Source organism: Mytilus galloprovincialis, chromosome 7 (genome assembly GCF_965363235.1).
Source record: "Mytilus galloprovincialis chromosome 7, xbMytGall1.hap1.1, whole genome shotgun sequence".
NCBI lineage: Eukaryota > Metazoa > Mollusca > Bivalvia > Mytilida > Mytilidae > Mytilus > Mytilus galloprovincialis.
This window is the reverse complement of record NC_134844.1, coordinates 74982553-75009931: the sequence shown is the minus strand read 5'-3', so window position 1 is coordinate 75009931 and position 27379 is coordinate 74982553. Positions and strand designations below refer to the sequence as shown.

The following is a 27379-nucleotide window of genomic DNA, read 5'->3' as shown; positions in this document are numbered from 1 at the left end:
CCTAATTCCTAAAATGTTGGGATCAAAACTCCCAAAATCAATCCCCACCTTCCTTTTGTGGTCATAAACCTTGTGATAAAATTTCATAGATTTCTATTCACTTTTACTAAAGTTAGAGTGGGAAAACTAAAAGTATTCGGACGACGACGCAGACGACGACGCCAACGTGATAGCAATATACGACGAAAAAAATTTCAATTTTTGCGATCGTATAAAAACTATAAAAAAAAATATGCCTTTCATTGAAAAATTTTACCTAAGGAAAGCCTGCATGCATATTTTTTCCCCAGTTAAATCTCTAACAAATCATGTCTTCTTTTTTTTTAATTTAATACACGTTATGCAAACCATATGCATATTGAAATCGACATTTTTACTATAGGTCTACATTTCAATCAAAATATCCTATACTGTTTTTAAGCTGGGGTCACACATTCACGATTTTTACTACCGTCCTTGACAGGACCATTCCCGATTAAAATTTATTAAAAGTCTGATCAAGATCCTGTGAATCGTGGATGGAAATTCAAACTTAAATTAAAAGTTGTAAAAAAAAAAATTTGATCACGACAACAATCAGATAGTGTTCAGGAAGCGTCGATATTCAACCGTTTCTAAGCGAATTAGTCCCGATAATCCCGTTCTGAATCCGCTTCTAATCCGATTTGTATATTTCGCCAGGTAAAATTCGACCGAGTCTGTCACGACTGCGTCCCGACTCTACCGAATGTTATCCGACAGATATCAGACAGTGACCAGACAGTGAACCGACGCTGACGGAAGTTATCCGTTCGAAAACTGTTGGCATATTCGGGACGATCAGGTACTATCGAAGCGTAATCCTATCAAGGTCCGCTCTATCGCATTGCAAACGGCTTTGTCTGGTCTCAGTCGTATTGTATTCTGTAATTGTCGGGACTCTGACGTGGGTATCATTGACGAATTTCGTATTAATAACGGGACTCTTTCGGGACGGTTTCGGCAAAAAACGGTTCGCAATCGGCAAGATCTGGATGCAATCTGGACTCAATCAGCAGAAAAACAGCTATGAAAAATTACTCCAGATCATTCCCGTTCAACAGGACACCGTCCAGAATACACAAGACATTGTTCGGAATTCGATCCGATACAGCAGAATCTGTCACGACATAGCCAAGATTGTAATCCGACTAGACAAAATCGGCTGAGTTGCCCCGAATGTTACGGGACGCACTTAACTGTCGGGGTGCTTTGCCGAACTATTCGGACCCTTCCCGACCCGAAGGAATATGTTACGAACTAAAACGACTGCGTTCAGACAATGATAGGACATTCCAGATAATTGAGGATACTAATCCGACTTTTTCACTTTTCGTGTCGTATTGCTGTCTGGTCTCAAACGGGAGCAATAATCGGCAATGTGTGAACCCCGCATTAAATGAAAAGTAACATCCAACCACCTCAGAATACTTTACAAGTGTTACAAACCAGTGCTTTTCTTTTTGTGCATTTGTTTTGTCTTGCAAAATAATTTAATATTTTCTGAATGGGATATTTAGCGACAAAATATCAACCTGTAAACACTGAATACAAAGAAAAGATAATTTACTAGAAAAAATCACTAGGTTTACCACTCGGCATAAGTTTATCTAGACATGAACTTGCAACCATTTCATGGCGGGTTTCTACGTGTTCCTCCCAATAAAAATTTGAGTTCATATATAGTCTGAAGAAAAATCTGAAATACTTGAAGATCCTTGAAGGCCGGCAAAATAGCATATGACTATATAAATCGCTTATTTGCCGGAGCCGGTGATATAGCACATAGGAGTCTATTTTTTGTTCAGCGATTCACAAATATATGATGATTTATGTTATTTAGTTTATTGATGACATTGTGTTGATGAGGGGCCCGGGATAGGAGGGGTCCTGATCCCGAAATCCCGGGCATAAAAACACGAAATCCCGAGGTCCCGAAATTGGAAAAAAGAATTCCTGGAATCCGAAAGGGTCAATCCCGAAATCAAGAGCTTAAAAACACCCGATCCTGGAGTCCCGTTAAAGGTCATATCCCCCCTCTGTTGATCATGGGTACGAAATGATGTACAGGTAGGATAGAAGGTACGAAATGACTATCGTCTTGCTCCGCATTTGTTTCCAATTTTAGTCAAATACAACTTCCGGTTAAAAAAATTGCGGGTTGTTTGATTTTTACCAAAATTTTAGAAACATCAGCAAATATGCAAAGATCAGGAAGAATGAAAAAGGAACTAGAAATGTTATCTAAATCTCCACCATATGGAATATCCTGCTGGTCCAAGGATGAAAGGATAGATCTGTTACAAGCGCGTAATTCACAATTTTCAAATAATTCTTGTATGCAAACTGTGGAAAAAAGGGGGACAGGGGTATCTAATAGTTAAAATCTGCAATTTTTCAACTGATTTTTATGTTTTATTATGATGTCAAGAATTTCATGGTAACATCAGCTAAGTACAATGGTGTCACAATACACTATAATACAGGCAAACCTAAAGTGGGACAAAAATATAAATGACATTACATCCAACAGTCAGAGATATAACTCTATAGGGTTATTACAGAAAATAACTTGCGTGTGTTATTACAGATACTTTTCCTTAAATTTTCTAAATCTGTAATAACATATGTTTGTTATTTGTAAAATTATTTAATCTATAGTGGACTCTAGGGAACTCTTGAGACTTTGCGCAGAAACTAAATGCATAGCCTTGATAATTAATTTTTGAATTGAATTAATACATTTTTGATTAACCATGGTTAATCAATGAGACAAGGCTATTAAGGAATTAACTTAGCTGTGATAACAAGGCTTAGTTATTAAAGGAATGTAACTTATTATATAAGACACTTGGGAATTACTGAGAAACTTGCGCAGAACCTCATTACATGCTCTGGTCATTATTTCTTACAATAAATTAAAATACATTGTAATTAAGCATGATTTATGTCTGAGCAAATGCTTTGAAGTGATATAGAGAAGCTGTGATAACACCCTTTAGTTATTACAGGCATATTTTTTCTGTAATAACATATAGGTGTACTATTCAAAATTGGAATACTATGAACTGTTACATCTTTCAATAGTTAAGTATACATAAAGACAATAGTAATATTAATAGAACTTGTATACATTTTAACTAAACTTATGATGTATATTGTCCCTTTGAAACATGTAACATACGTATGTTATCACAGTTCTTTGATTTTTTAGTCCACAATAACAAATGTATGTTATTTTTCTGTAATAACCCTATAGAGTTATATCCCTGACTGTCCAAAGGAAACAAATTACTAGGTTTTCTAAAACGAAATTTAAAAACAACAAATCCACACATAAAATCCCAGGCATACCAAGCACTCGTCAGACCCAAACTTGAATATTCCTGTTCTGTTAATTAGTTTGGGACCCTCACACAACCGCATCGGTATCCAAAATTGAGATGGTCCAATGACGAGCTGCTCGGTACATGTATGTCTGCAATAAATTCCATAATACAAGTAGTGTTACAAACATGCTTACTACACTAAACTTACCATCATTAGCAGAACGCAGACTACGCACAAGATTGGTAATGATGTACAAATCATACCACCTTGTTGCTATTCCATCAGTCTAGCTGCGGTATCGTAGCTCTTTAGGTCCTTTTGTTATTTTTTGACTATTTGCGGACCATAGACTATACTGCAGCTACCATCAGTCATACTCATAAAAGCAGACTCAAGAACAAGAAAAAACCATACACTCTCATATAGGCATATCCAAAGACTCATACAGACATTCATACTTTCCGTACACAATACCACAGAGGATCCAGCTCCATGTGGTACTAGTTCAGGTACAATCCATTGATAGCTTCAAAGAACAGCTCACTTCAGCTGTTCTCTGTTCTATTAAAGGGAAACTTCGCAAAAAAATCAAAAATTGATATTATGTTCATTCTGAATAAAAATCATCAAATTCATAAATATTAAAGTTTTATTCCGCTAGATAAGCGATCACCATCGATTTTAAATTAAGAGTATCAATTCTCTTCGTTCAGCCATTTTGTGTCCTGTCCCAATGAATAACAACGATATGTCTATAAACCACAAAGAAACAAAACTACAGTAACCGATGTAGTCGTAATTGCGTGTCGATATCTTGTCAATCGTTCGGTTGGTTTATCCGACTAACTAACTTGAAACGGAAAATATTCTTATTTTTTTTAAATTACCATGGTTTTTAAACTGTTGATATTGGAATTAGGTAAAAAGTCAAAGTTGAAATCATAAATAAGTGTTCCTTGAAAACAGTTTTCGAAAATCTAATTTGTTCATAATTCTTTAAAGTAATAAACTTTTTTTCAAATAAATTCTGATCTTCCCTCATCTGATCACCAGCATGCCTAAAGGCATTACTTCCAAAGGTATTGTGAGGGGTTTGAGGTGACACGTCCAGGTATTCAAGCGATTTCCTGTCGGGCTTGCAAGTTCATGCTTCGTTTCACTTCTGCAGGTATTGATAGTGTACACGGCCGATAACTTATAACTTTCCATTTTGAACTATCAGATGTATAATATACAACTATGTCTTACTTGTCATTACTAAACTCATACGCTTGTTTATAAATAACATTTCTGGTGTAAAAAATATGATTCATAAAAATATAAATAATACTCAAAAAATTAGATTTGATGAAATTGAAATCTATTTAAATATTTTTTCCAAGGGTGAATTTTGGGAAAATGTAATATATACTCATTGTCAATTGTGAAGGACGAACATACCAGAAATATTGATTTAAAAAAGTGTACGCACTTGTCGACGACTCGTGTATACGACTGGGTAGAAAGTTACGGAACTAAAGCGCAATTTAAAATATATACATGTATACATTGAACATAAGAAAAAAACATATATTTTGAATAAATTGGGGTAAAAGTTTTGTAAATAGACTAGTCCACGTATGCCAACGGTATGTAATCATCGAATGTCGTTAGACTATAATACCAAAAGAAGAAGACGAAGAAGAAAAAAGTGAACCAATTTGATTTAAATAAAGGTCGATGTTTAACTTGCATTGGTTCATCGTAGTTGTGGACAAAGTAAAATCACAGATTCATATTTCAATAAGATTGTTCGCGAACAAAGGAAGGAATTCGTCATCACAATTGTTATATATGCCACTGGACGAACACTAGTTATCACCAAGGGATGTGAATTTTTTGCTGGGAAACTATTGAGTATCAAAGTTCCAAATTAATTTCGGAATTTATTTTCTTTCTTGGTATTCAATAACAGAACATGCAGAAAAAAGACTTTCAGTTATATTAAAAAATAGGAAAATATGACATTAAATTGGTTCTGTCTTTTTTTAAAAAACATCGTTAAAAAGATGTGTGTCTAAGGTGAACGCCACAAGAACCCTGTTATACTAGTACGAGAGTATAGCATGTAAACATTTCTTCTTAATAATATGGTTGTATTGGAAATCTTTTCATACAGATTGACAACTAATAGTCCGATATGCATGTAATATTTGCCACATGACGCCCATAGTTCTTTCTACAATCATCATCTTATTCTTTGATATTGCTGTAAACATCGATGGTTCACACCCAAACAAAATGGGAGTTATGTACCTTCAGAGCTTCTCCATGTTATACACTTGTGAAACTTAATATATAGACGAAATTTCGGTACTATTGAAATGAATCAACATCTCACAAACAGGATGTTTAAACAACGATTTTGAGTACTCACCTAACAAACTAATATAAACGTATGGCAAGATATAACCATGAAGGAATTTAGTTTTTGTCAGACGCAAGAACTCATCACTATCATAAACTTATACGTATATATGCATGCAGTTTCAAATATCAAGAACAAGCGGTCAATGTCGATAGTCCGTTTTCTAACTGTTCAGAGTTAGACATGTCACTTGTTCATTCTTGGAAGCCTTCATATTCCCCGTCCAACGATGGGAACTCTTTCTGGTTGTGTTGACTATAAATGCTTGTATGGTAATTCTGTCGTTTATCTGTACAATTGGTTGCATTTCCTCTCCTTTCCCAACAAACAAACTAATGAAACGCTACTAGTCTGCTTTCTCTGAAGCTCATCCTCAATAGCACTTATACGTAAGGAAACTTACATGTATACTAATAATGATTGTTTCAAGAACAACGATGTAGGGACGAACTATTCTAAATTCGTCAATATCAGTTATGCATGACTAAAATATAAGTTTTATTACAACTACTGTATTATTTATTTGAATTAATCACAGATATCTTGTTCAACATTGCACAAATATTATCATATAATTTTTTTTTTAACCCTTTCAACGCTATACACGGCATATGCCGCGATGACATACGCCGTCCGCCACTGCTATTCGCGGCATATGCCGCGATGACAATGGATTTTTCATAAGGACTCTTAAACCATTCGGTTTTCATTCGGGTCCTCTCTAATTTTTCCTTGTATGAATCGAGGATATGCAAGGTCTCATTTGCGCTTGAAATTCCGGCAATTCTTATTGTAAAATCATGCAGTAGAAGGAAAATTGAAGGAAAATAAAAACAAATATTTTTACAAATGCAAATGGCGGAAATCGGAAACGAAGCTGTAAATATGGAAATATTTCAGCATTTCTATGGCGAAACTGATGACGAGGATTAGTTAAAAGGTTTCTTGTCATCTCAAAGTGTTTATTACATTCAATTCGTGTGGGAAATATGATTTGATCGATCATTACGAGACGTAGAAAAAGGGGGGAAAACGGAGGTTGACTGAAAATTTTGAAGACGGAGCCACTGATTTGTGCCATGATTACATAATACGTTGTGTATGGTGCAATACGCTACGGAATCGAGCAATTGGTGTTTTCTTTATTATATGGCAGATAAAAAAACAAAATAGATGAAGACGAAAAGTAGTTTTTATTCAAAATTCAACACAAATGTAACAAATTACACCTTTTACCTGTTAATTACCTGAAAATGCAGGTAACCTGATAAAAATTTTACTGAAATAACTGCCTAACATTACAGTTCATACTCTCCTGAGCATTTTTCATGCAATAACTTTTTCTGTATCTCTTATAATAAAAAAGATACAGCAGTCTGAAAAGGAATATACTGTTCTAATGAATGAACACAAAAAAAATGCAGCAGCAGCAGCCATTTTTAAAGCAATTGCTTTTATGCCGTCGCGTATGGCCATCTTTGTGACCCAGATCAGAGACTCCGCCCAGATCAAGCCATAGTATTTTGTTAAACAGGCTCCTGGTCAGTCATTCTTTAACACCTATGTATGTTTTCTAATGCAATACATAGCTTGAAACTTTAAAAAAAAGTTAGTGGATTTAAGAAGTTTCAGAATATGTTCTTGTAGATGTATTTTTGTATTTAAAGGGTCAACCGTTTGACTATCAAATAACATAGAAGTCCGAGTGAAAAAAAGTACATTTTTATAAATGCGATTCCGTTTTCCGCCGTTCGTACGATGTTTCAACAAAATATGGATTCATTTCAGTTGTTGATTTAGTATTGAAAATTTAACTGAATTATCTCCTAATTAATACGGTTTTTTATGTTTAATTTGTGTTTCTTTAAGAGGTCAGGTGCTCTTGTTCATTCATAAAATTATCGTTCATTCATACATTTATCGTAAAATCAAAATCACTACACAGGTTAATGCGTAGTGTCAAATTATTACCTGTAATCTAAAAATAGACAAACTTTATTTGCGCAAATAATTTAGCGGAACGAAACCCTTGTTGAAAACACATAACAATAAGTTCGTTTTCCTTTTCTGTCAAAACTCCGTAATATTTATCGATCACCTTACTAATGAAATGGACCCGTCCAAACGTAGTAGATGCCAAGTCGGTCCAGATGAAGAGATATTTACGATTTGGAATTTTCTAGTTTATTAATACATAGATTGAAAAAAAGTACGTCTTTTTAAATATCATGATCAAAACTGGGTTTGCATAACAAATGTCAGATGAAACCATTATCCTCGTCTTTTCAGTGAACAAGTCTACTACGTTTGTTGACACTCGACGGTCCACCGTGTTAGCAATTTTATTTCACATGTTTTCGAAATATTGAAGATCATGTTTCGCAATGTTTCCTGAAAATTGATAAATATCAAATCAACGTAGAGCTGTTTGTTCTTGTTCGTATAATAAAATTGAGAATGGAAATGGGGAATTTGTCAAAGAGACAACAACCCGACCATAGAAAAACATACAACAGCAGAATTAAGGTCACCAACAGGTCTTCAATGCAGCGAAAAATTCCCGCACCCGGAGGCGTCCTTCAGCTGGCCCCTATACAATATATATACTAGTTCAGTGATAACGATTTAATGTTATGTTTGTCTGTGATGACCCCCCTTTTCGAGATTGCATGAGAATTGTAGTTATCTCGTACCCACATGCACTTGTTTCTATCCATAGGAAGGTCGACTATCCATATAAAACTATTTATATGGATAATCGACCTTTGGATAGAAACAAGTGCCTGTGCTCGTACCGCACCAGAAGGACACATATCAACTGAGCAATAATGTTTGGAACTTAGTTTTAAAAATGATGACAAAGTAACATTATGAAAATATTTTTATTAAGCTGAAATATACATTTATTCTTTACATGTTTATGTCTTGTAAGATATTTTATTTCTTTCCCGTTTTTTAACATTTGCGTCTGGAAAGTTGAAATGTTTTAACTTAATCATTTGTGTTAATGGTTAAATATAAATTAATAATGAAAATTGTTAAAATTAAATCAATAAAGGAAATTATTGCCAAGGAAGTTACAAACACTACCAGGGGATAATCCATGATGATTTCTTTTTGAGTTATATGTTTCAGCACATGTATATTTGACCCCAACTTTAGCCTGGTAAACGTGTTGTCTCCTTGTGAAATATAAAACATATTAAAAATGACTTTCTGCTAAAGTCTTTTATTTATATAAAGTTAAAACCTTCTTACTTTTAACTAGACAACACTCATGTCAGGTTTAATTCTTGTATATATGTGGATGAAAAATAAAAGTCCCCAAACATTAACATGGCAGCAATTGCTTTTACAGCCTTTAAGGCTTTGATTCTATTTTTTTGTGTAGCGTTGAAAGGGTTAAATGAACAAATTCCCCCCCCCCAAAAAAAAATTCTTAGCTTATTCTTTTCACAAAAAGTTCGTGTAAATAATCCAATGAATTTAATTATGTAAGAATAAAATGCTAAAAAGAAACAACAAAAAAATCATGCATGTTGTATGTTGTATTTTGTTTTCAATTAAAAACTTTAAAATTGCGATAGTTTTACGAGCATTAAAACACAGCCAGATTTGAATACAAGTTGAGAAATTCCGGTAAAGTCATTGATATCAAACAGATGTGCAATGGTATATCCTATCAAATTAGGTAACATTGCATTTAGTTTTTATTAAAGATTAAAAGTACTACTTTTTTTATTTCATATTTGAATATTTACGATAATTGCCGCTAAGAAGGTAATCAAAAATTGTTTCATTTTATTTTTATACACTTTCGGAATAACGAATCTGAATTTTATTTTATCTTAATTAATTTACACAATTTAATTATTGTATCTTTATTCTCATCCTGTATTAAATCTTAGTGTATTAAAAACGGCACACGTTTTCTGATCATTTCTGTTTATCCTTTCCAAATAGACATGTTACGAAAAGGTATATTCACGTCGCTGAGGTTGACAATTTAGACTATAAATGCATGAAATGTGGGAACTGTGTCAAAACACACAATAGATTACCTGTGCATACTGAGAATATTATTCAAAAACTGCATTTATCCTGTTAGAGACAATTTTATTATAAAAAGTCCGTATGGAAATATAAAAAAAAGAATATAATTTTATGTTAATAAATTTCATAACATTTAAAAAAAAACAATGCATAAAATGGGGGGGGGGGGGGGGTAAATGCAGTAGATTTGCGGGGCAGCGGAGAGACGAGGTACGTACGTGTGTGAATTTTTCGGCGAGCCCTTAATAGACCTTGCAAATAATCTAAAGTATTATAATTCGTTTTATACCTATACTCGTGAACATATATGAAACGGTCTTTTTATATACTTCGTTAAAACAAAGGAGTTATCAAATGTTTATTATCCAGTTGTTTGCCACCTAAATTTTTATCTAACGGGGTCTGTTTAAATATCTAAACACAATTTCTTTACAATTTCAACTTTACACGTGTTGCATTATAGTTTTAAAAAAAACCAAACATTTTATGCATGCTCAGGACGATAACAGGTTTGTGTAAAATATGACTCACCGGTTAAACATCCCTGCAGAGTTTCAAAAGCATTGCATTGACACATTGAAACCACCTTATGCAGATATTTTGTATTTTATAAATTCCTGAAACAATTTGGGGAAATTTCATAAAAAGAGGCCAATAAGAAAATCAACACCGATGACCGACGGGTCTTTCTTCTATTTAAGCAACAAATGCTAGGAGTTTCTTTAAAAATTTTTATGACGTTTTCAGATCAAACCTGTTGGATGTGTACCTACTCTACGGAGGTAACAATATTATAAGTTTTTTTTAGGGAAGGGAGGGGCTAGGATTAAAGTTGTGAAAAAGCAATTGTACCAAATCTTCTTTTTTTTTTTATATAGAACAGGAGTTTTGAGTAAAAAAGGCAGTATGAGCAGCTTGGCCAAAACAAAAGGCAGGTTGACTGACAATTTTTGTCCCCAAAAAAGGAAAGATAACTAATGGGAAAGGCCGGATCGATAAGAGTGACAAATTAAAAGGCAGGAAATATATTACAAACATGAACCCCGCAATACTTTCACATGCCTGTCCTAAGTCAGGGGCCTGTATTTCAGTAAGCATCGTTTGCTTCTCTCTAGCATATCTGTTTTTCGTAAATTGTTTTGTTATAAATAATTATTTCACTTTAATATATCATCTTAGGGGATAAAATTTATTCGTGTCGATCACCTCTCGGTGCCCCCTACAGACGCCATCAACTAAGAGCTAAACCACGAGCAGAAAAAAGACAATGTAAACAATATGAATTTGCGTTTATCAGAGTGTCGGGTAAATGTCGAACATACTCTAAGGCGCTTAAAAACTTTCAGAGTTATTGGAAGTTTATGGAAACACCCGAGATAAAAAAAAAAAGAAGATCAACCAGACTTTAGAGCTTTGTGTGGTATTAGTGGAGCGTCAAATTATTTTTTTCAGGAACTGTAATAAAACAATAAAACTAATATCTAACTGGCTTACTGTGTATACATTATCAATCTAGAATCGAATGAACTTGTATAACTCTATGCCGCCCTTTTTCTAGCCTATCCACTCCTTCACGCGTACAAATTTCACGTCTTATAAAATCCAACAATGCTACCCTTGGTTTTAGACCGTTGGTTTTCCCGTTTGAATGGTTTTACACTAGTAATTTTGGGGCCCTTTATAGCTTGTTGTTCGGTGTGAGCCAAGGCTCCGTGTTGAAGGCCGTACTTTAACCTATAATGGTTTAATTTTTAAATTGTTATTTGGAAGGAGAGTTGTCTCATTGGCAATCTAATTAAAAAACCGATCTCTCATCGCTCCTGTTTCTGATATGTCGCGTGGGAGATCTAACGAAACCCGCTTTGAGGTCACATGTGAGTGACCTCGTAGGTGTGTCTTTTTCGACCAATGAAATTGAGTCTTCCACGGTCTTGGAAGTTTAACGTAAGGCAAAGGGATGTAACTCATTTTATTTACGACGAAATCGTCAGTCATAATAATTCATAAACTTTTTTGATTGGCTTATTAATAGGTCGTCAACTCATTTGCATATCTTTATAAATTCATGACTTTTAGTTCACTCACATGTGACCTCAAAGCCGGTTTCGTTAGATCTCCCACGCGACATATCAGAAACAGGAGCGATGAGAGATCGGTTTTTAATTAGATTGTCTCATTGGCACTCACACCACATCTTCCTATATCTACTAACACAAAAGCAATGGTCAAATACGATGCTATATTATGATGTTCTAGATAAATAAGATTTGAATTAACCAAGACTCACAAGACTTAAATTTTACCTGTTTAAAACTACAATCAATGTTTTGACACCATCCCCACATTTAAAGTCTAATTTGTCAATCTCAGCGTCGAGAATATACCTTTTCGTAACATGTCTAATAACAACATTCATACCTGTGTACGGTTGAGCTCACACCTGGGGCTAAATAGCTACAAGGTAAACGAATTGACCTCAGCCGTCAGAAATATACAGCGACCTTTACAAAATAATATACACACTCTGCTCACACATTAAAAGTTGCATTGAAATGATCATCAAAACAATAACGGTAAATAGAATGGAAATATTTTCAGTTAAATATCAGTAAAAATGTTCAATAAAAATTTTATGAAAAAGTCTCAACAATAATAAATGAAATTTATTCAAAAACATTTACTAGAGATAATTTTATAGTAGTTCAATTCAATCAATACAAAACGGTATATGCATATTCATTTTCGTTCATTCTTATATTGTGGTTAATAACTACGACCATTCGTCAGCTGTGCGCTTTTAATTACGTATATTGTCGATAAGCTATAAGAGTTAAACAGATTTTATTTTTTCCCAGAATTCAACAAATCGGGCTAATACGTCACGACCCACTCAAGAATTCAACCAAAAAAGTTACAAATACTTGATTTTCTCCGTTATAAGAAGGAAAATAAATTTAAAACTTTGCAAATGTGTTTTTTATGTTAAGATGAATATAATTAGATGATAAGTAAAAAATCGCGGAATTTCCCTTTAATTAAAAGCATCAACTTAAATTGCACATAGTTTTAATCCCAAATTTGACATTTCATTGCAGAATCTTCATTTTGAAACAATGAAAACAAAATGCATGTATAAGCTAGCAATACGTTCTCTTACCAAAACATGATAAAGATTTATTTAAAACTCGATAACAAAATTATTTAACACAAAAAATCTAACTATCCAAATCCTTGACAAAATCAATAAAAAGGGTGAGAACGTGCCAACAGACTTTGGGTGCAAAAGTGAAAGGGGGCGAACAAGAATGGGCGTGAACGTGTTTTCTGGCGGACCTGGATTCATTGTATTTCAAAACCAAATCCTGGTACCTTTGATAACTATTCAAAACCAAATGCATAGAGTTAAAATTTTAGGTTAATCTAGGAAAACATAATACATGTAACATGACTAATAGCATGAATAGTAGTGTAACCAGGTAACTTATTTAACCCTCTTGCTGGAAAGTTGCTAGGGGATGGACACATGTGTCCACAAAAAAAAAGGCTGTGCCAGAGGGACACACATGTCCATGTTATAATTAATGCAAGCTTCTCATCATTGCTGTATATCTTTTTTAATTAAAGACCAAAGATTAAACAGTGTTATATTTTCCTTCAATGGGTCCCAAATGTAAAGGTTATTATATATGGTGTGTGATGTCACTGACGTTGAGCTGTCATATTTGTGGCACACAAAATGCAACCTTGAAAAAATACCAGTAGAAAGAGGGTTAAAATTAATGATGCTGCTCACTCTTAACTTTTTTCTTTCCAATTTCAGAAATTCTTGGTGGAGAGGGTACTCCTTATCATGATGGTATTTTTACACTGGAGATCCAGATTCCTGAAAGGTTAGATCTTGTGATGTGATATATTGTAAATTCAGAATTGATTGGAATGTTTATATATTTAATAAATATTGTCATGTATATATATTTATCCTATATTTATGCAAAAAATGAGATGACACAAAAAAAAATGCTTTCATGATTTACTCAGGGTAAATACAATTGATAATTAATTATATTTAAATAGTGCAGTAAAATATGCATCGTTTAATTTCTGAATTGACAATACCCTGCAGGTAAAATTAAATATTGCTAAAACAAATATGAAATGGGAATTAAGGTTGCACTTTGTAAATACAGCTGTTTCTGAAAACACGCCTGTTTTGGGGATAAATTGAATATTCATAGACAATTATGTTTGTTTACATACTGGTTCCCAGTTATGCTCTATGTGTTCCATATCGCAGAGACAGAACTTGGGAATGTTACCAGTAAATAAACATGTGTATTTTGTTTACATTTAAATCTGTGGTAATCTTTCATTCGAGGTAGGGGTAGTTAAGAAAATTAGTGTAAGTTTAAACTCTGAGAAGTTCAGGGCATATAAACATTGAAAATATGCCGCACAGCCCTATATTTTGACCTTTGAAAAAAATTGTGGTGCAAATGAACTTTCAATTCTAGGATAAGATTTTTTTCAAAACTTCATAGTAAAAGTGGTACAGTTTTAGCCGTAAAAGGAGTTCCTATGGGAAATTGCATTGTCAATATTTACAGAAATGCAACCTTGAAATGGAGAATATGTCAAAAAGACAATATTTACATACAAAAAATACAAAATTTGAAATTCAAAATGATGGCTTTCATAGTTACAGACTGGTAGAGTGTAGAATTCAACCCTTCAAAATATTTGTGTTTGTCAACATCGAATGATAATTATTGTTTCAAACAGATTGCAATAGCCACATTTTGTCTTAAAATTTTACATGTACATGCTAGATGTAAAGTTTTGTGTAGATGGAAAAAAGTTCGTAACTTTGTACATTTTGTTAATTAGATAGCAAAAGATCATACATCATACATGTAATGATTTTTTTTGTGACAGAACCAAACTTTTTTTTTCTTTATTTCAGGTATCCCTTTGAACCACCAAAAGTTCGGTTTGTGACCCCTATCTACCATCCCAATATAGATACAGGAGGAAGGATATGTCTAGATACATTGAAAATGCCTCCAAAGGTACATGTAATTGTCATTTATGTTACACACAAACCTCAATAAACATAGGATGCCTTGGTTCAGCAACTCTTTATTATTTCTTTGAATAGTAAAACACAATGTTAAAAAATACTCTTACTCTGAGGAAAAAAATGTTCAAAATGTTTTCTATATACTGTAAACCAACTTATTTTTCGCAACTAATTTATTTTCGTGAGTAGAAAAGTAACGAGAATATAAATCGTCATGAAGTTTGGATTCTTTCTTTTTTTAAAAACTATATCTAGTAATTTAGAAAATTGCAAAATTAAATAGCCGCGAAGTGGAGTAGAAAGGGTAAAACACAAAATAAAGTATCTGCGAAAATAAATTGGTTGATGGACTTTCAAACCTCCTTCTAAACTAAACATGAAATTATTACTTGCCAATTCTATCAGTTTTCAAGTGCCAATTATGGCACTGCCTCTATGGTCTTGTGGAAGTATGTTAACCTCAAGTGCAGGAGGTCATGGGTACAAATCCCAGATGAGTCAAACCAAAGACTTTAAAATGGGTTTTTGCTGCTTCTCTGTTTAAGCATGCTGCACTAAGATGCCATAAGCAATTGAAATACTGATTTTATTTGAATTTGAAATTTAGTTTGGAACATATTTTAATGAAGAATTGAAGCCATACATCATTGTACATGTACTGTTATACTAATTTGGCATTAAATGCTTTTTTCATGGTTTAATGTATTCAAAACTTGGAATGGACATTGTTTGGAATTCAGTGTAAGGAATTTATCCAACCATGCAACCTCATAAAAATGTTCCAACTTGAGTTAAAAATTTAATGATTTTGGGTCGGAAAGATAAATTTTGTGAATTTTACGAATTTCAATGCTGAAAATCAGCAGATAACTTTTATTGATATTTAATATGAAGTGACTTTCCGCTTGTGTCACAATAGACAGGAAAGCTATCATATTAGAGGAATTTCTGTCAAGGTGGCTAAATATACTTATACACTGTATAAGTAGATTATAATGTTTGAATAATCTCCCCCCTTAATTTTCTCAAAAATTTACTTATACAAGTAGTTTTTTTTACATTCCCACCAAAATTCTCAAGTTTTGAGATGTAAAAACATGCAGTTTATGATTTTCCCCAGGTTAGGTCATAATTTATTACAGTTTAATTAATTCTTTAAAGAAACTGATTGTGCAGAGATCTAAAGTATATGCGCCAAGCCTACAAAAATTGCTACTTTGGGGCTTGTAAATGACCAATGTTCGGAAGATAACAGACAAATGGGATTTTCATTGTCCATGAAATTACACTTAAATGATTAGTAAAGACATCTGCAAAGGGCAGACAATTTAGAAATTCTATTAGAACAAAGAAATCCTAAGAATTAAAGAAATGAAAATAAGATGGCTTTTTCACTTAAATAAGTAAAAAAATGTTGAATGTTCAAGAAACATAATTTTAATTCTATTTTTTTAAAGCTGCCGGTATACAAGTAAAAAAAAATCACCTGAAGAAGTATCATACAAATTTACTTATATAAGTATATATTTTTTTATTCTTCAAGTAAACATGGTGAATAAAAAATTACTTGTACAATTAGTACCCCTGACTGATACCATCAGATAGTATGATGATAATTATGTTATTAAATTTTTTTTTTATTGTTACAGGGGGCATGGAAGAAATGTTTAAATATTAGTAAAATGTTGATCAGCATATTTTTTGAGTTTATAGGGGACATGCAAGCCATGTAAAATTATCAGTACAGTGTTGCCCAAACGACTGTGCGAGGACTGTTTAGCCAGTCAAGGTGTTAAAAACTCCTATCATCAGCATTTTTTTTACTGTTATAGGGGGCATGAAGCCATGTTTAAACATAAGCACAGTGGTTACTAAATATTTCTATTGTTGTTGGGAGCATGGAAGCTATGTTTAGACATCAGTTTAGTGTTGACCAGCATATTTTTATTGTTATAGGGGGCATGGAAGCCATGTTTAAACATCAGTACAGTGTTAACGAGTATACAGTTATTAATGGCAGAACCAAATCCTGAAGATCCACTGATGGCTGATATTGTAAGCACAATAAATTTATAACGTATAGCAGTTTTTTTTTCTAGGGGTGTAAATTTTTGCTTATTTTAGCAGATAGAACAAAATGGCCAAAAAATATTCCACCAATTAAAAAATGCACATGCAAACATATAGATAAAAGTTTAGAATCCACCAAATTAATTAATATTTTGTGTACCTTATTCAATGAAAATTGAGAAATTTACAGTACTTGAATGTTACATGTAATCCTTGTGACAGATAATGTATCATTTCAATAAATATAGCCCAACTTGTCTCTTATGCTGCATTCACACATAATTCAAATACATGTAGATTCACATTAACTAATTGAAATTCGTTTAATTCGCATTCGATACGTTTTACATCCAAACCTAAATTTTAATTTGAATTGCAATGCACTTCATTTTTATGCTACTGTCCGAAAGATGTTCACTTTTAATTTGTTTCAACAAAATCGGATTTCTAATGCAAATTGGTTAATGCTTATTAGCAAATTCGAATCAATTTGAATTATAAAGGAAGAGCGTGTGAACAGGATAAGGGAATTCGATTTGCATCTTATTCAAATTCAATTTGAATAAAATGTAAGTGTGAACTAGGCATAAAATATATAAAAACAAGGAGTGTAGCCCAATTTTTGGAAAGTTTGCTATAGCAATAAACTTTCTTAAGGCATCGGCCTAACCGGAAAAGAGACAGCCTAACTTACTTTAGGAAGTGTGTCCTACTTCTAGATAATGTAGTACTGGTGTTTGAAAACTAATAATAGAAAGATGCTTTTGAAATTTTGAGCTCTTCTATTTTAATAGCATACAGCTTGAATAAAAAATGTACTGAATTTTCATCGATAAATCAAATAATTCAACTTCATTTGAAAGACGAACAAACACTACTTCGAGGATCTGCGCTATGCAGAAAGTAAAATCAATACACACACGAGACAGCAGTTTCTACGTTTTGATTTTATCGGTATTCTTCAGACTTGCGTCAGATCCATATATGTGTGCCTCCAAACGGGATTACTACAATCCCGGTTTCAAAGGTTTCCTACCTTCCTCCGGTTGAAGAGAAAATTAATAGCGTGTTTAAAATATTTCATGAATGAACATTTTTCGTCGCTTTATACTACGATTTTTACAAATTTCTATTCAATATGTAAAAGCCCGAGAGTATCGGAAGTATCATGGTATCTCATCTGATCTCGGCCCACAACAATCTCGGACTATAATAAACTCGGCCTTTTACATATTCGGCATTAGAAATCGGACTATAACAAAAATCGTAATTATACTAATGGCTATTAAGACTCCTAAACAAAGTTTTTGCTCAGTTCTTATTATTTTCTCCTTGGGGTCTATTTAGTTGTATTTTGAGGGGCCAACAGAAGGGAGGAATTTACTAAAGAACCCTAAGGGATTTTTTTTAAAATTTTCAATAACAATAATAAATTATAACCTTGAAGAAAACAGTAAGTGACAGACACACATGGTTTTCAGTAATGATCACAGGACCATAAAACAAATCAAATTAATTAAATTTAGGTTGAGTCCATGGTGTCACCCCACCTAACCCCTCATGTTTGAATACTTAAAAACAGTCAGATCCCCACTCCTAAACATTATATGTTCTTTATACGTTACAATAAAACAAATCAGATGAAATAAAAGGCGAGTCCCCTGGGGTCACTCTCACCCCCTGGTTTTTTGAGAACTTAGTAACAGTTGAGATCTCCACCCATATACCATATATGGACCATAATTTGCTATTGGGCTCGTTTCCTATAACTATAGAAAAGTGATAAAATTGTGAATTACTGTAAGAAAAGTTATAACTACATCTAAAGATGCCATTATTTTTATCAACATACAAGTGTATGCTACTCTTCCCTAGAAAAAAAATTGAAATATACAAATTTCAAAGATTCTACAACCGTATTTTTGTGTCGTTTCTTGCGTTACTTTTTGCTTCCGAAGTGCATTGACTGATTTATAGATAATCGTCACCGGAAATTCGTAACTTTTGCTTTCAAATAACAAAGAACATCGACCAATAAGAATGTGTCCAATTTCGTAACGCAAATTTTAGATGATGTAATCTGCTTTGTTGTAATAGAATTCTTAAAAACAATATGCAAATATGAACTCTCGCGAGATGTTCAAACAGGTAAATCAAAGATGATTTACATTCTTGTTTTGATCTTTGTAATAATTAAGTAAGAAAATGACGTTATCGTTATGCGTTACATTTCACACAAAACAGAAGTCCAGTTATTTATTAAAATTGTTTTTGTCCTTAAGTTCTAATCATTTCTGGTCATACGCGAAACATGTGACTAACATGTGATCACGCCATTACAGCCGGACATACGATATACTAGTTCTAAACATTGTTTTTGTTTCCAACGGGATGTTAGCAAACATAATCTGTAGACTTGTTTCGACTTGTTTAAAAAAGGAAAATGCAATTTTCAAAGAGATTGGGCCGGGGGTCTATTATTTTTTCTATGTCATGTGCATAATGTTACATACAATCTTGTGTGAAAATAAATGCCCAATGACTTGACAAAATCGATTTCAGATTTGACCGACTTTTAAACACACTATGTTTCCCAATAACGATGTAAAGGGTCCTTGGAAAATTCAATCGAAATTACGTCTCTTATCATGGTGCCGATGTTCGTTGGATTGATTTTGCTTCAGCAGTAAATATTACTGGATATTTTAGGTGAATAAAGATAATTAAATGAAATAGTTATCAAAAGTACCAGGATTATAATTTAATACGCCAGACGCGCGTTTCGTCTACATAAGACTCATCAGTGACGCTCAGATCAAAATAGTTAAAAAGCCAAATAAATACAAAGTTGAAGAGCATTGAGGATCCAAAATTCCAAAAAGTTGTGCCAAATATGGCTAAGGTAATCTACTTCTGGGGTAAGAAAATCCTTAGTTTTTCGAAAAATTCTAGTTTTGTAAACAGAAAATTTATAAAAATGACCATATAATTGATATTCATGTCAACACCGAAGTGCTGAAAAATTGATGTTAATATACCGTTACACTTGGAATGTACAAAGTTGGTAACTTTGTCACAATTTTTAATTAATTTTTTTTATTCATGAATGTTCTGCAAACACTTTTCAGAAACGCAATAAACTTGTCAAAGGAAAAGTAAACTTTACCAGGCATGACTTGAAAGAAAGGAAGTACTTTATTGATTTTAGCCCACTAAAGTAGGTTAAAATGTGGAAACCATGTAGATGGTGTACAGGTCACAAATATCACATGGTGCCTATTTTAAAGATTTTAATTCCAAGTTAAAAGTTTTTTTCTTTACTGGATTTAAAGAATATTACATTGCCAATGATTTGGAATAAATTTTATATAACTGGAATTTCAAAACCAAATATAAATATATTTTTTTGGCCAAAACATCAAGATACAACGATTATGGTATCCTGTATCAATGAAGAAAATATGGAAAATTCTGAATAAATTGTACTAATTGTTTTCAAAACAAGCACATATTTAGGAGTTTTATAATACTGTTACATTTAAGATGGATATTAAGAAAAATTATACTGTTCAGATTATTTTAAGCAGATTTTGCAATAAAATAAAACTAAAAAAATGCTTTCGGTTTCTTATGGTTTCCTATCACGTTTTAAAAAAACTTAAATATCACATTGAAAACAGATTTTGAATATTAACATGAAGCAAGTAACACTAGTAATGGTGTTTATTTATGCCTTTTGAATTATATTGTGCAAAATAAAGAAAATAAAGATTGGTTTCCTGTTTGGTTTCCTGTCACGTAAACGGTGAATCAAAATGTATTAATTTTTTCTCGAAAAACTCGATTGTTCCATTCATACTATTCTAACACCAACACAACCCACAAAATAAAAGTTAAAATTTTAGAACTTATAAAAAAGGATACAAAAAGAAACCAAAGGCCGAATACCAAATTATGGTCCATATATATTATTGTATGGGACAATGAAATAAATCAAATGATTATAGAGGAACTCCAGAAGGGTCAGTCACCCCACCCATAAACCATATATATTTTTGTATGTGCCAACAAAACAAATTCAATGAAATAAAGTGGGAGTCCCTTTGGGTCAGCCCCACCCCCTCATGTCTGAGAACTTAGAAACTGTTGTGATCCCCACCCCTAAACCATATATATTTTTGTATAGGGCAACAAAACAAATTCAATGAAATAAAGTGGGAGTCCCTTTGGGTCAGCTCCACCCCCTCATGTCTGGGAACTTAGAAACTGTTGAGATCCCCACCCCTAAACCATATATATTTTTGTATAGGGCAACAAAACAAATTCAATGAAATAAAGTGGGAGTCCCTTTGGGTCAGCTCCACCCCCTCATGTCTGAGAACTTGTAAACGGTCAAGATACCCACCCCTAAACCATATATATTTTTGTATAGGGCAACAAAACAAATCAAATGAAATAAAGTGGGTGTCCCTTTGGGTCAGCTCCACCCCCTCATGTCTGAGAACTTGTAAACGGTCAAGATACCCACCCCTAAACCATATATATTTTTGTATAGGGCAACAAAACAAATCAAATGAAATAAAGTGGGTGTCCCTTTAGGTCAGCCCACCCCCTCATGTCTGAGAACTTGTAAACGGTCGAGATCCCTACCCCTAAACCATATATTTTTGTATAGGGCAACAAAACAAATTCAACCCACCCCTTAACCATATATATTCTTGTACTGGACAATAAAACAAATTAAATTCAAAAGAAGGCGAGTCCCTAGGGTTCACTCCCATCCCCTTGTTGTTTGAGAACTTGTAAACGGCTGAGATCCCCACCCACAAACCATATATATTTTTGTATGAGAAAATAAAATAAATCAAAATGAAATATAGAAGAAGTCCACAGGGGTGACCCAACCAACTTCTTTTTGAAAACTTATACGGTTGAGATGATCACCCCTAAACCATATATATTCTATTTTATGGGGCAACAAAACAAAACCAATAAAATATAGTGAGAGTACCTCTGAGTCATCCCCAACCCCTCATGTTTGAGAACTTGTAAACGGTTGAGATCCCCAACCCTTAATCATAAATATTCTTGTATTGGACAATAAAACGAATAAAGTGAAATATAATTAAGTCCCTCGGTGTAACCCCACCCCATCCTGTTTTGAGAACTTGTAAACAGTCAAGATCCACCCCTTTTCGAAAACTTGAAAACTGTTGAAATCCCCACACTGAAACAACATATATTCTTGTACTGAATAATAAAACAAATCAGATGAAATAAAAGGCTAGTCTCCTAGGGCCACTCTTACCCTACCTCCTGTCTGTTTGAGAACTTGTAAACTGTCTAGATCCCTACCCCCAAATCATGAATATCACTTTACTAGACCAGACCAATCTGTATTGGACTTTGCTTAATGTCAGGCGACCCGTGGGAATGACTAATTTTGAGAGCTTTGTTTGGGAGTCTTGGTAGCAGCATCCTGTTACAATTACTTCTTGATACAGTTTTTTCTTTTTTAAGTAGGAAAAAAAGTTAACCATGCAATCTACACACTATCTATTTGAAATATTACAATCTACCTTTGCAAACTTTCCACAGGTGCTATCCAGCACTTTGATTGTTGCATTTCATGAAAGCTTAAAACATTGACCATACAGTATTGGAAAGATAGAATAGGATTAACTTTTTTGGTACAACTTTATTAGAAATATTTACTGTTACTTTCTGTCATTTTTTTGTGTAAAGGGATGGAGAACTTGGAAGATATTGAAAATTGTTTGTGTTATATGCATAAATGCATGAATAATGTGATCCTGGCACTCAACATGCTGAAAGAAAAAAAGACTAAAAATGTTTCTTTTGAAAGTGCTTGATGTTTGAAAATTAAACTTTATTCTTATAAAAGGGGAAACAAATTTTGATCCTAAAAAAATGAAAATATCAGTATGCCATATATATTTGATATTTTTATGTTCTTTTTTTAAATTGTCTTTTTTAGTCATTTTTTCCTACTTCACTCATATTTTTTGTTGTTGCAGTCTAATGAATATAAATATAACAAGACCTTGTACATAAAAAATGCCAAACAGTGGACTAGACAACATGCTGTAGAGAAAAATGTAAGTAATTTAGGACTATGATACACATAGTACATGTTTGTCATATTGCAGTAGAAGAGAGGGGAAAGATACCAAACTCAGTTCAAAGCAAATTGAAGATTTCGTGGCAAAAAACGCAAAAAAAGACCAAAAGATAAAAAATAAATCTAAAAGAACACATAACACAACAAAGAAAACTAACAACTGAGTAACTAGAATCCCACCAAATAAAACTGGGGCAATCTCCTGTGCTCTGGACGGGTAAAAAGATCTTCTCCACATGTGACATTAATGGTTTTACGCTTAAAAAGTTGATCTGTGGCAAGTGATTGCTTAAGTATATACAAGTACATGTAAAGGACTGGAATTGATTTTGGAATATTTAAAAAAGAAATAAAAGATGAGCAAGCTCTGTTTTGTAGAGTTGTGATTAAAACTGTATTTTAAAACAGATACAGATATTCCATAGAGATTAACTCAACCCAAAATAAGTTAATATTCATTTGCTTCAAGTTTATTTCTTACCAAAAAGTAAAATGACAAAAATACTGAACTTGGAGGAAAATCAATTCAGAAAGTCCATAATCACATGGCAAAATCAAATAACAAAACAAATCAAAAACGAATGGACAAGAACTGTCATATTCCTAACTTGAAACAGGCATTTTCAAATGTAGAAAATGGTGGATTAAACCTGTTTTTATAGCGCTAACACTCTCACTTTGATGACAGTCTCATCAAATTCCGTTATATTTACATTGATGCGTTTACTAAACAGATACAATAAATAAAATAGTCAAAATATGGGCACATCAGCCATCATCGTATAACAATTTTAAAAGACCTCTTGTGTTGTTACAGTATATATCAAGATAGTTTACATTAATTACTGTTTGGTGTCAAATATATTTATTGCTGTACAAAATCTTGTGTCTTATTACTAGATTTTTAGCCAAGAAAAAAATGGTAACAGATACTGTATACATGTATGTCATGCCATGCCATGTTGATATATATGTTTGTTGCCATTTTTTCTAAATAGCATTGTAAATTCCTGTCAATTTGGAATCTTTTGTAAGTGGTTTATTTGATTTTGAAGTTACTTTTTTGAAGATGAAGTTGCTACAAAAATAATCCCTGTCTTAAATTTTTCTTTGAAAAAGATTCACATCAAGTCATAAGAAAATTTAGTCTTGAAAAAGTTTTTATGTCTAAAATCTAAAAATTTAATGGCCATGTTGAAATCTGTACCGTTTACCTACAGTTACTAATATCATTGTCATTGGGTCATTCACAGAACAATTGTCTCATTGGCAATCAGACCACATATTTTAGTTTGATACTGATATAGAAAAAAGTAAAATGTACTTTTTGCCTGCTCAGGAAACACATGCAGTTAAATCAAAATCGATCAACTCCTGGTTTAAAATACGGTACTTTTGGATAGTTACTAAAATGTTTTTGATTATTGAAAGTTTATTTTTTCACAAAATAGACTATATGACAGTCTGCTTTCAGAAACAAATGTGTATCTGGATTTAGTCTTACAGATGGAGCGGTTAGTGTATTGGACAGCCACATTCACATTATACACTTTCAATTGTATTTTTGAATGCAGTGTATATTTTTCTTATATTTATTTACAGATTAGTGAAGAAAATCCAGTGAAAGCTAAATCAATGACAGACATAGGAGTAAAGCGTTCTCAACCCATGTGTGATGTTACGAACAAAAAATCCAGAGATTCTTGACAATGCTGTCCAATGTTGACTTTTTCTACATTGGCTAGAGGTATAGGGGGAGGGTTGAGATCTCATAAACATGTTTAACCCCGCCGCAATTTTGCGCCTGTCCCAAGTCAGGAGCCTCTGGCCTTTGTTAGTCTTGTATGATTTTAAATTTTAGTTTCTTGTGTATAATTCGGAGTTTAGTATGATGTCCATTATCACTGTACTATTATGCATATTTTAGGGGCCAGCTGAAGGACACCTACGGGTGCGGGAATTCTCGCTACATTGAAGACCCATTGGTTGCCTTCGGCTGTTGTTTGCTCTATGGTCGGGTAGTTGTCGCTTTGACATATTCACCATTTCCTTTCTCAATTTTATTTGATTTTATAATTGCTATCTACTGTCATGTGATCACTGGTGATCAGACCTGTGATGAGCTGCGTTGTTTTGAAATTGACCTAATATAATTTCATGTATACATGTACATGTATTAGACTTTGATTAATTTTGGAACATTCAAATACGAAATAATAGATGAATTGTGGTTTGTTTTGAAGGGTTCTTGTAACAACTTAAATTTCAAATGTCGATTTTTTCAACCTGAAATAGGTGAACAGATGCATTGATATTCATTTGCATACAAATGGTTGATATACAAAGCAGCTCACATCTTTGTTCCACCTAACAGAGGTTTCACTGGAAACATGTTTATAAACAATGTCAATATATCTGTTCCTGTTGGGACACACTTTCATCACCAGTTATTCCACTAGGAACATATACTGTTATATATATATATTCTACATTATATACATGTCATTGAAATAAGGTGTACAAATAAATATTTTATTGTAATTTGAAGAATGTTTTTTAAGTCTATAAACTTTCATAATTCATAGATATCAAGTCTTACTTTTTTGACTGTCCTGTATACATGTACATTCATGAAATTAATTTTTATAAAAGATTCCAAAAAAGCTTTCAAGACAATTTTATTCAAGTCTACATGTATTAACACTGTAATTATTTTTTGATTATTTTTGTTATTGGGTTACTGTCTCTTTAACATTATCTATTGTTCATCTTTGAAAACTGTATAATTTGGTTGTATTGAACTATTTATGATCATTCTTGTATAAGGAGAAAATGTTCTGTACAAAGGGAGACAACTTTATTTTTGTATTAAATCAATATTGTGCCAAATAAAACACTGAAAAGATTCAGATATTGGTTTATGTCCTACCAGTCACAGCATGCGATACATATGGATTATTATCTGGCTGCAACCGCGGCATAAATTATTTTCATTTTAAAAAGTGCTAGTCTACCTAAGAATCAGGCAGTGGTGAAAACATGACAAACAAAAACCCACACTCAAAATGTATAATGATGCAAAAATATACCATTCGTTTCATTGTCCTGTTCTGGTAATTTGAGATAAAATTTGGTTACAATGTACTAGAAATAAACAATTAAGGGGAGCTAAGTCTGTAGTTTGCTATCATTCTAACCAAAGTTTGTCTAAAGATTTCTCAAATTACCAGACACACAGACACTAAAGACCTGCCATTTCTAACTCAGGATGAATGTTACTTCAAAATAGGATGGCTAGGTAGGTGGGTTTTACAGCCATGTTTTGATTTTTTACAAAATTGCCTAATTCTTACAAAGACTGGCACTTAAGCTTTATATTTCAGAAGGGTGTTGATCAGATGCTTGTATGCTGATACAAAGAATATGTCTTGCATGTGTCCCTTGTCCTTGACCTTATTTCATGGTATGTCCACTGCTTGAAAAGAGTTTTTGTCATGTAAATTTCACAGTCATAATGTTATAAGTAATATGATACATTATTTTCATATGGGTCCTTGTAATGTGAAAATATCCTTTAGACAGGGTCCTCCTGACCTTGATCTAATTTCAAAGATCATTGGTAAAGATTAAAATTACATAATTTAGGTTATTTCTCAGATATTAGTTTAAAATGAAAGCAGTAGGTCAACTATATTTGGTGTATCGAATGATTGTAACAGGTACATGTCAGTTTAACTGGTTTCATCTGACTTTGATGTTATTTTCATGGTTTAATTGTCATTGTTAAGTTTTTGTGTTATATTATATTTTTGAAGCAATAGGTCAATTACATTTGGTGTATGGAATGATGTTAGGTGTACATGTCTATCTTAAAGATATCATTTGACCCAGACGTCAGTTTCATGGTTTTATTATGGCATATCAATTCTAGAATAAAATGAGATAGTATATGTAGATATATGAAGAAGGAGTATGAGTGCCAATGAGACAACTCTTCCCCCAATTATCATTTGTAGAAGTAAACCGTTATAGGTCAAGGTATGGCCTTGTCTCATTCAAAACAGAAAGCTATAAATGGCCTGGAAGACCAACAGTTTTATCTATATAAAAACGAGAAAAGAGATACATTTATATGCCAAATCAACCAACAGCAACCAATGCACACCAGTTCACAATTGCCAAGCTGAAAAAACCCTTTTTTTTGTTAAGTTTAAACTTTTTTCAACCACAGCCGTCATTAAATTAAGGACAGGTGCAAACAAAGGCATCGGGTTTAAGCGCT

General features: G+C 33.0%; 1 protein-coding gene across 2 annotated transcripts; it reads left to right on the top strand.

Annotated features, from left to right (window-relative positions):
- The first annotated feature begins 2151 nt into the window (after window positions 1–2151).
- Window positions 2152–26006, top strand: LOC143083650 (ubiquitin-conjugating enzyme E2 T-like). 2 transcript variants are annotated; one of them, XM_076259934.1, is made up of 6 exons: window positions 2152–2328; window positions 13629–13698; window positions 14769–14874; window positions 16842–16940; window positions 22994–23074; window positions 24700–26006. In XM_076259934.1, the coding sequence occupies exons 1-6, from the start codon at window positions 2220–2222 to the stop codon at window positions 24802–24804; spliced, it is 570 nt and encodes a 189-aa protein (XP_076116049.1). In that variant the 5' UTR covers window positions 2152–2219; the 3' UTR covers window positions 24805–26006. The 2 variants fall into 2 exon arrangements, with proteins under 2 accessions (XP_076116049.1, XP_076116050.1); XM_076259935.1 differs by lacking the exon at window positions 16842–16940.
- Window positions 26007–27379: the final 1373 nt, after the last annotated feature.

Excerpts from the sequence above, each read along its gene's own strand:
- LOC143083650 (XM_076259934.1), top strand. The coding sequence starts at position 2,220 with ATGCAAAGATCAGGAAGAATGAAAAAGGAACTAGAAATGTTATCTAAA. Across the intron at positions 13,699-14,768 it reads GAGATCCAGATTCCTGAAAG|GTATCCCTTTGAACCACCAA; the intron begins GTTAGATCTTGT and ends TCTTTATTTCAG. Across the intron at positions 14,875-16,841 it reads CATTGAAAATGCCTCCAAAG|GGGGCATGGAAGCCATGTTT; the intron begins GTACATGTAATT and ends TTATTGTTATAG.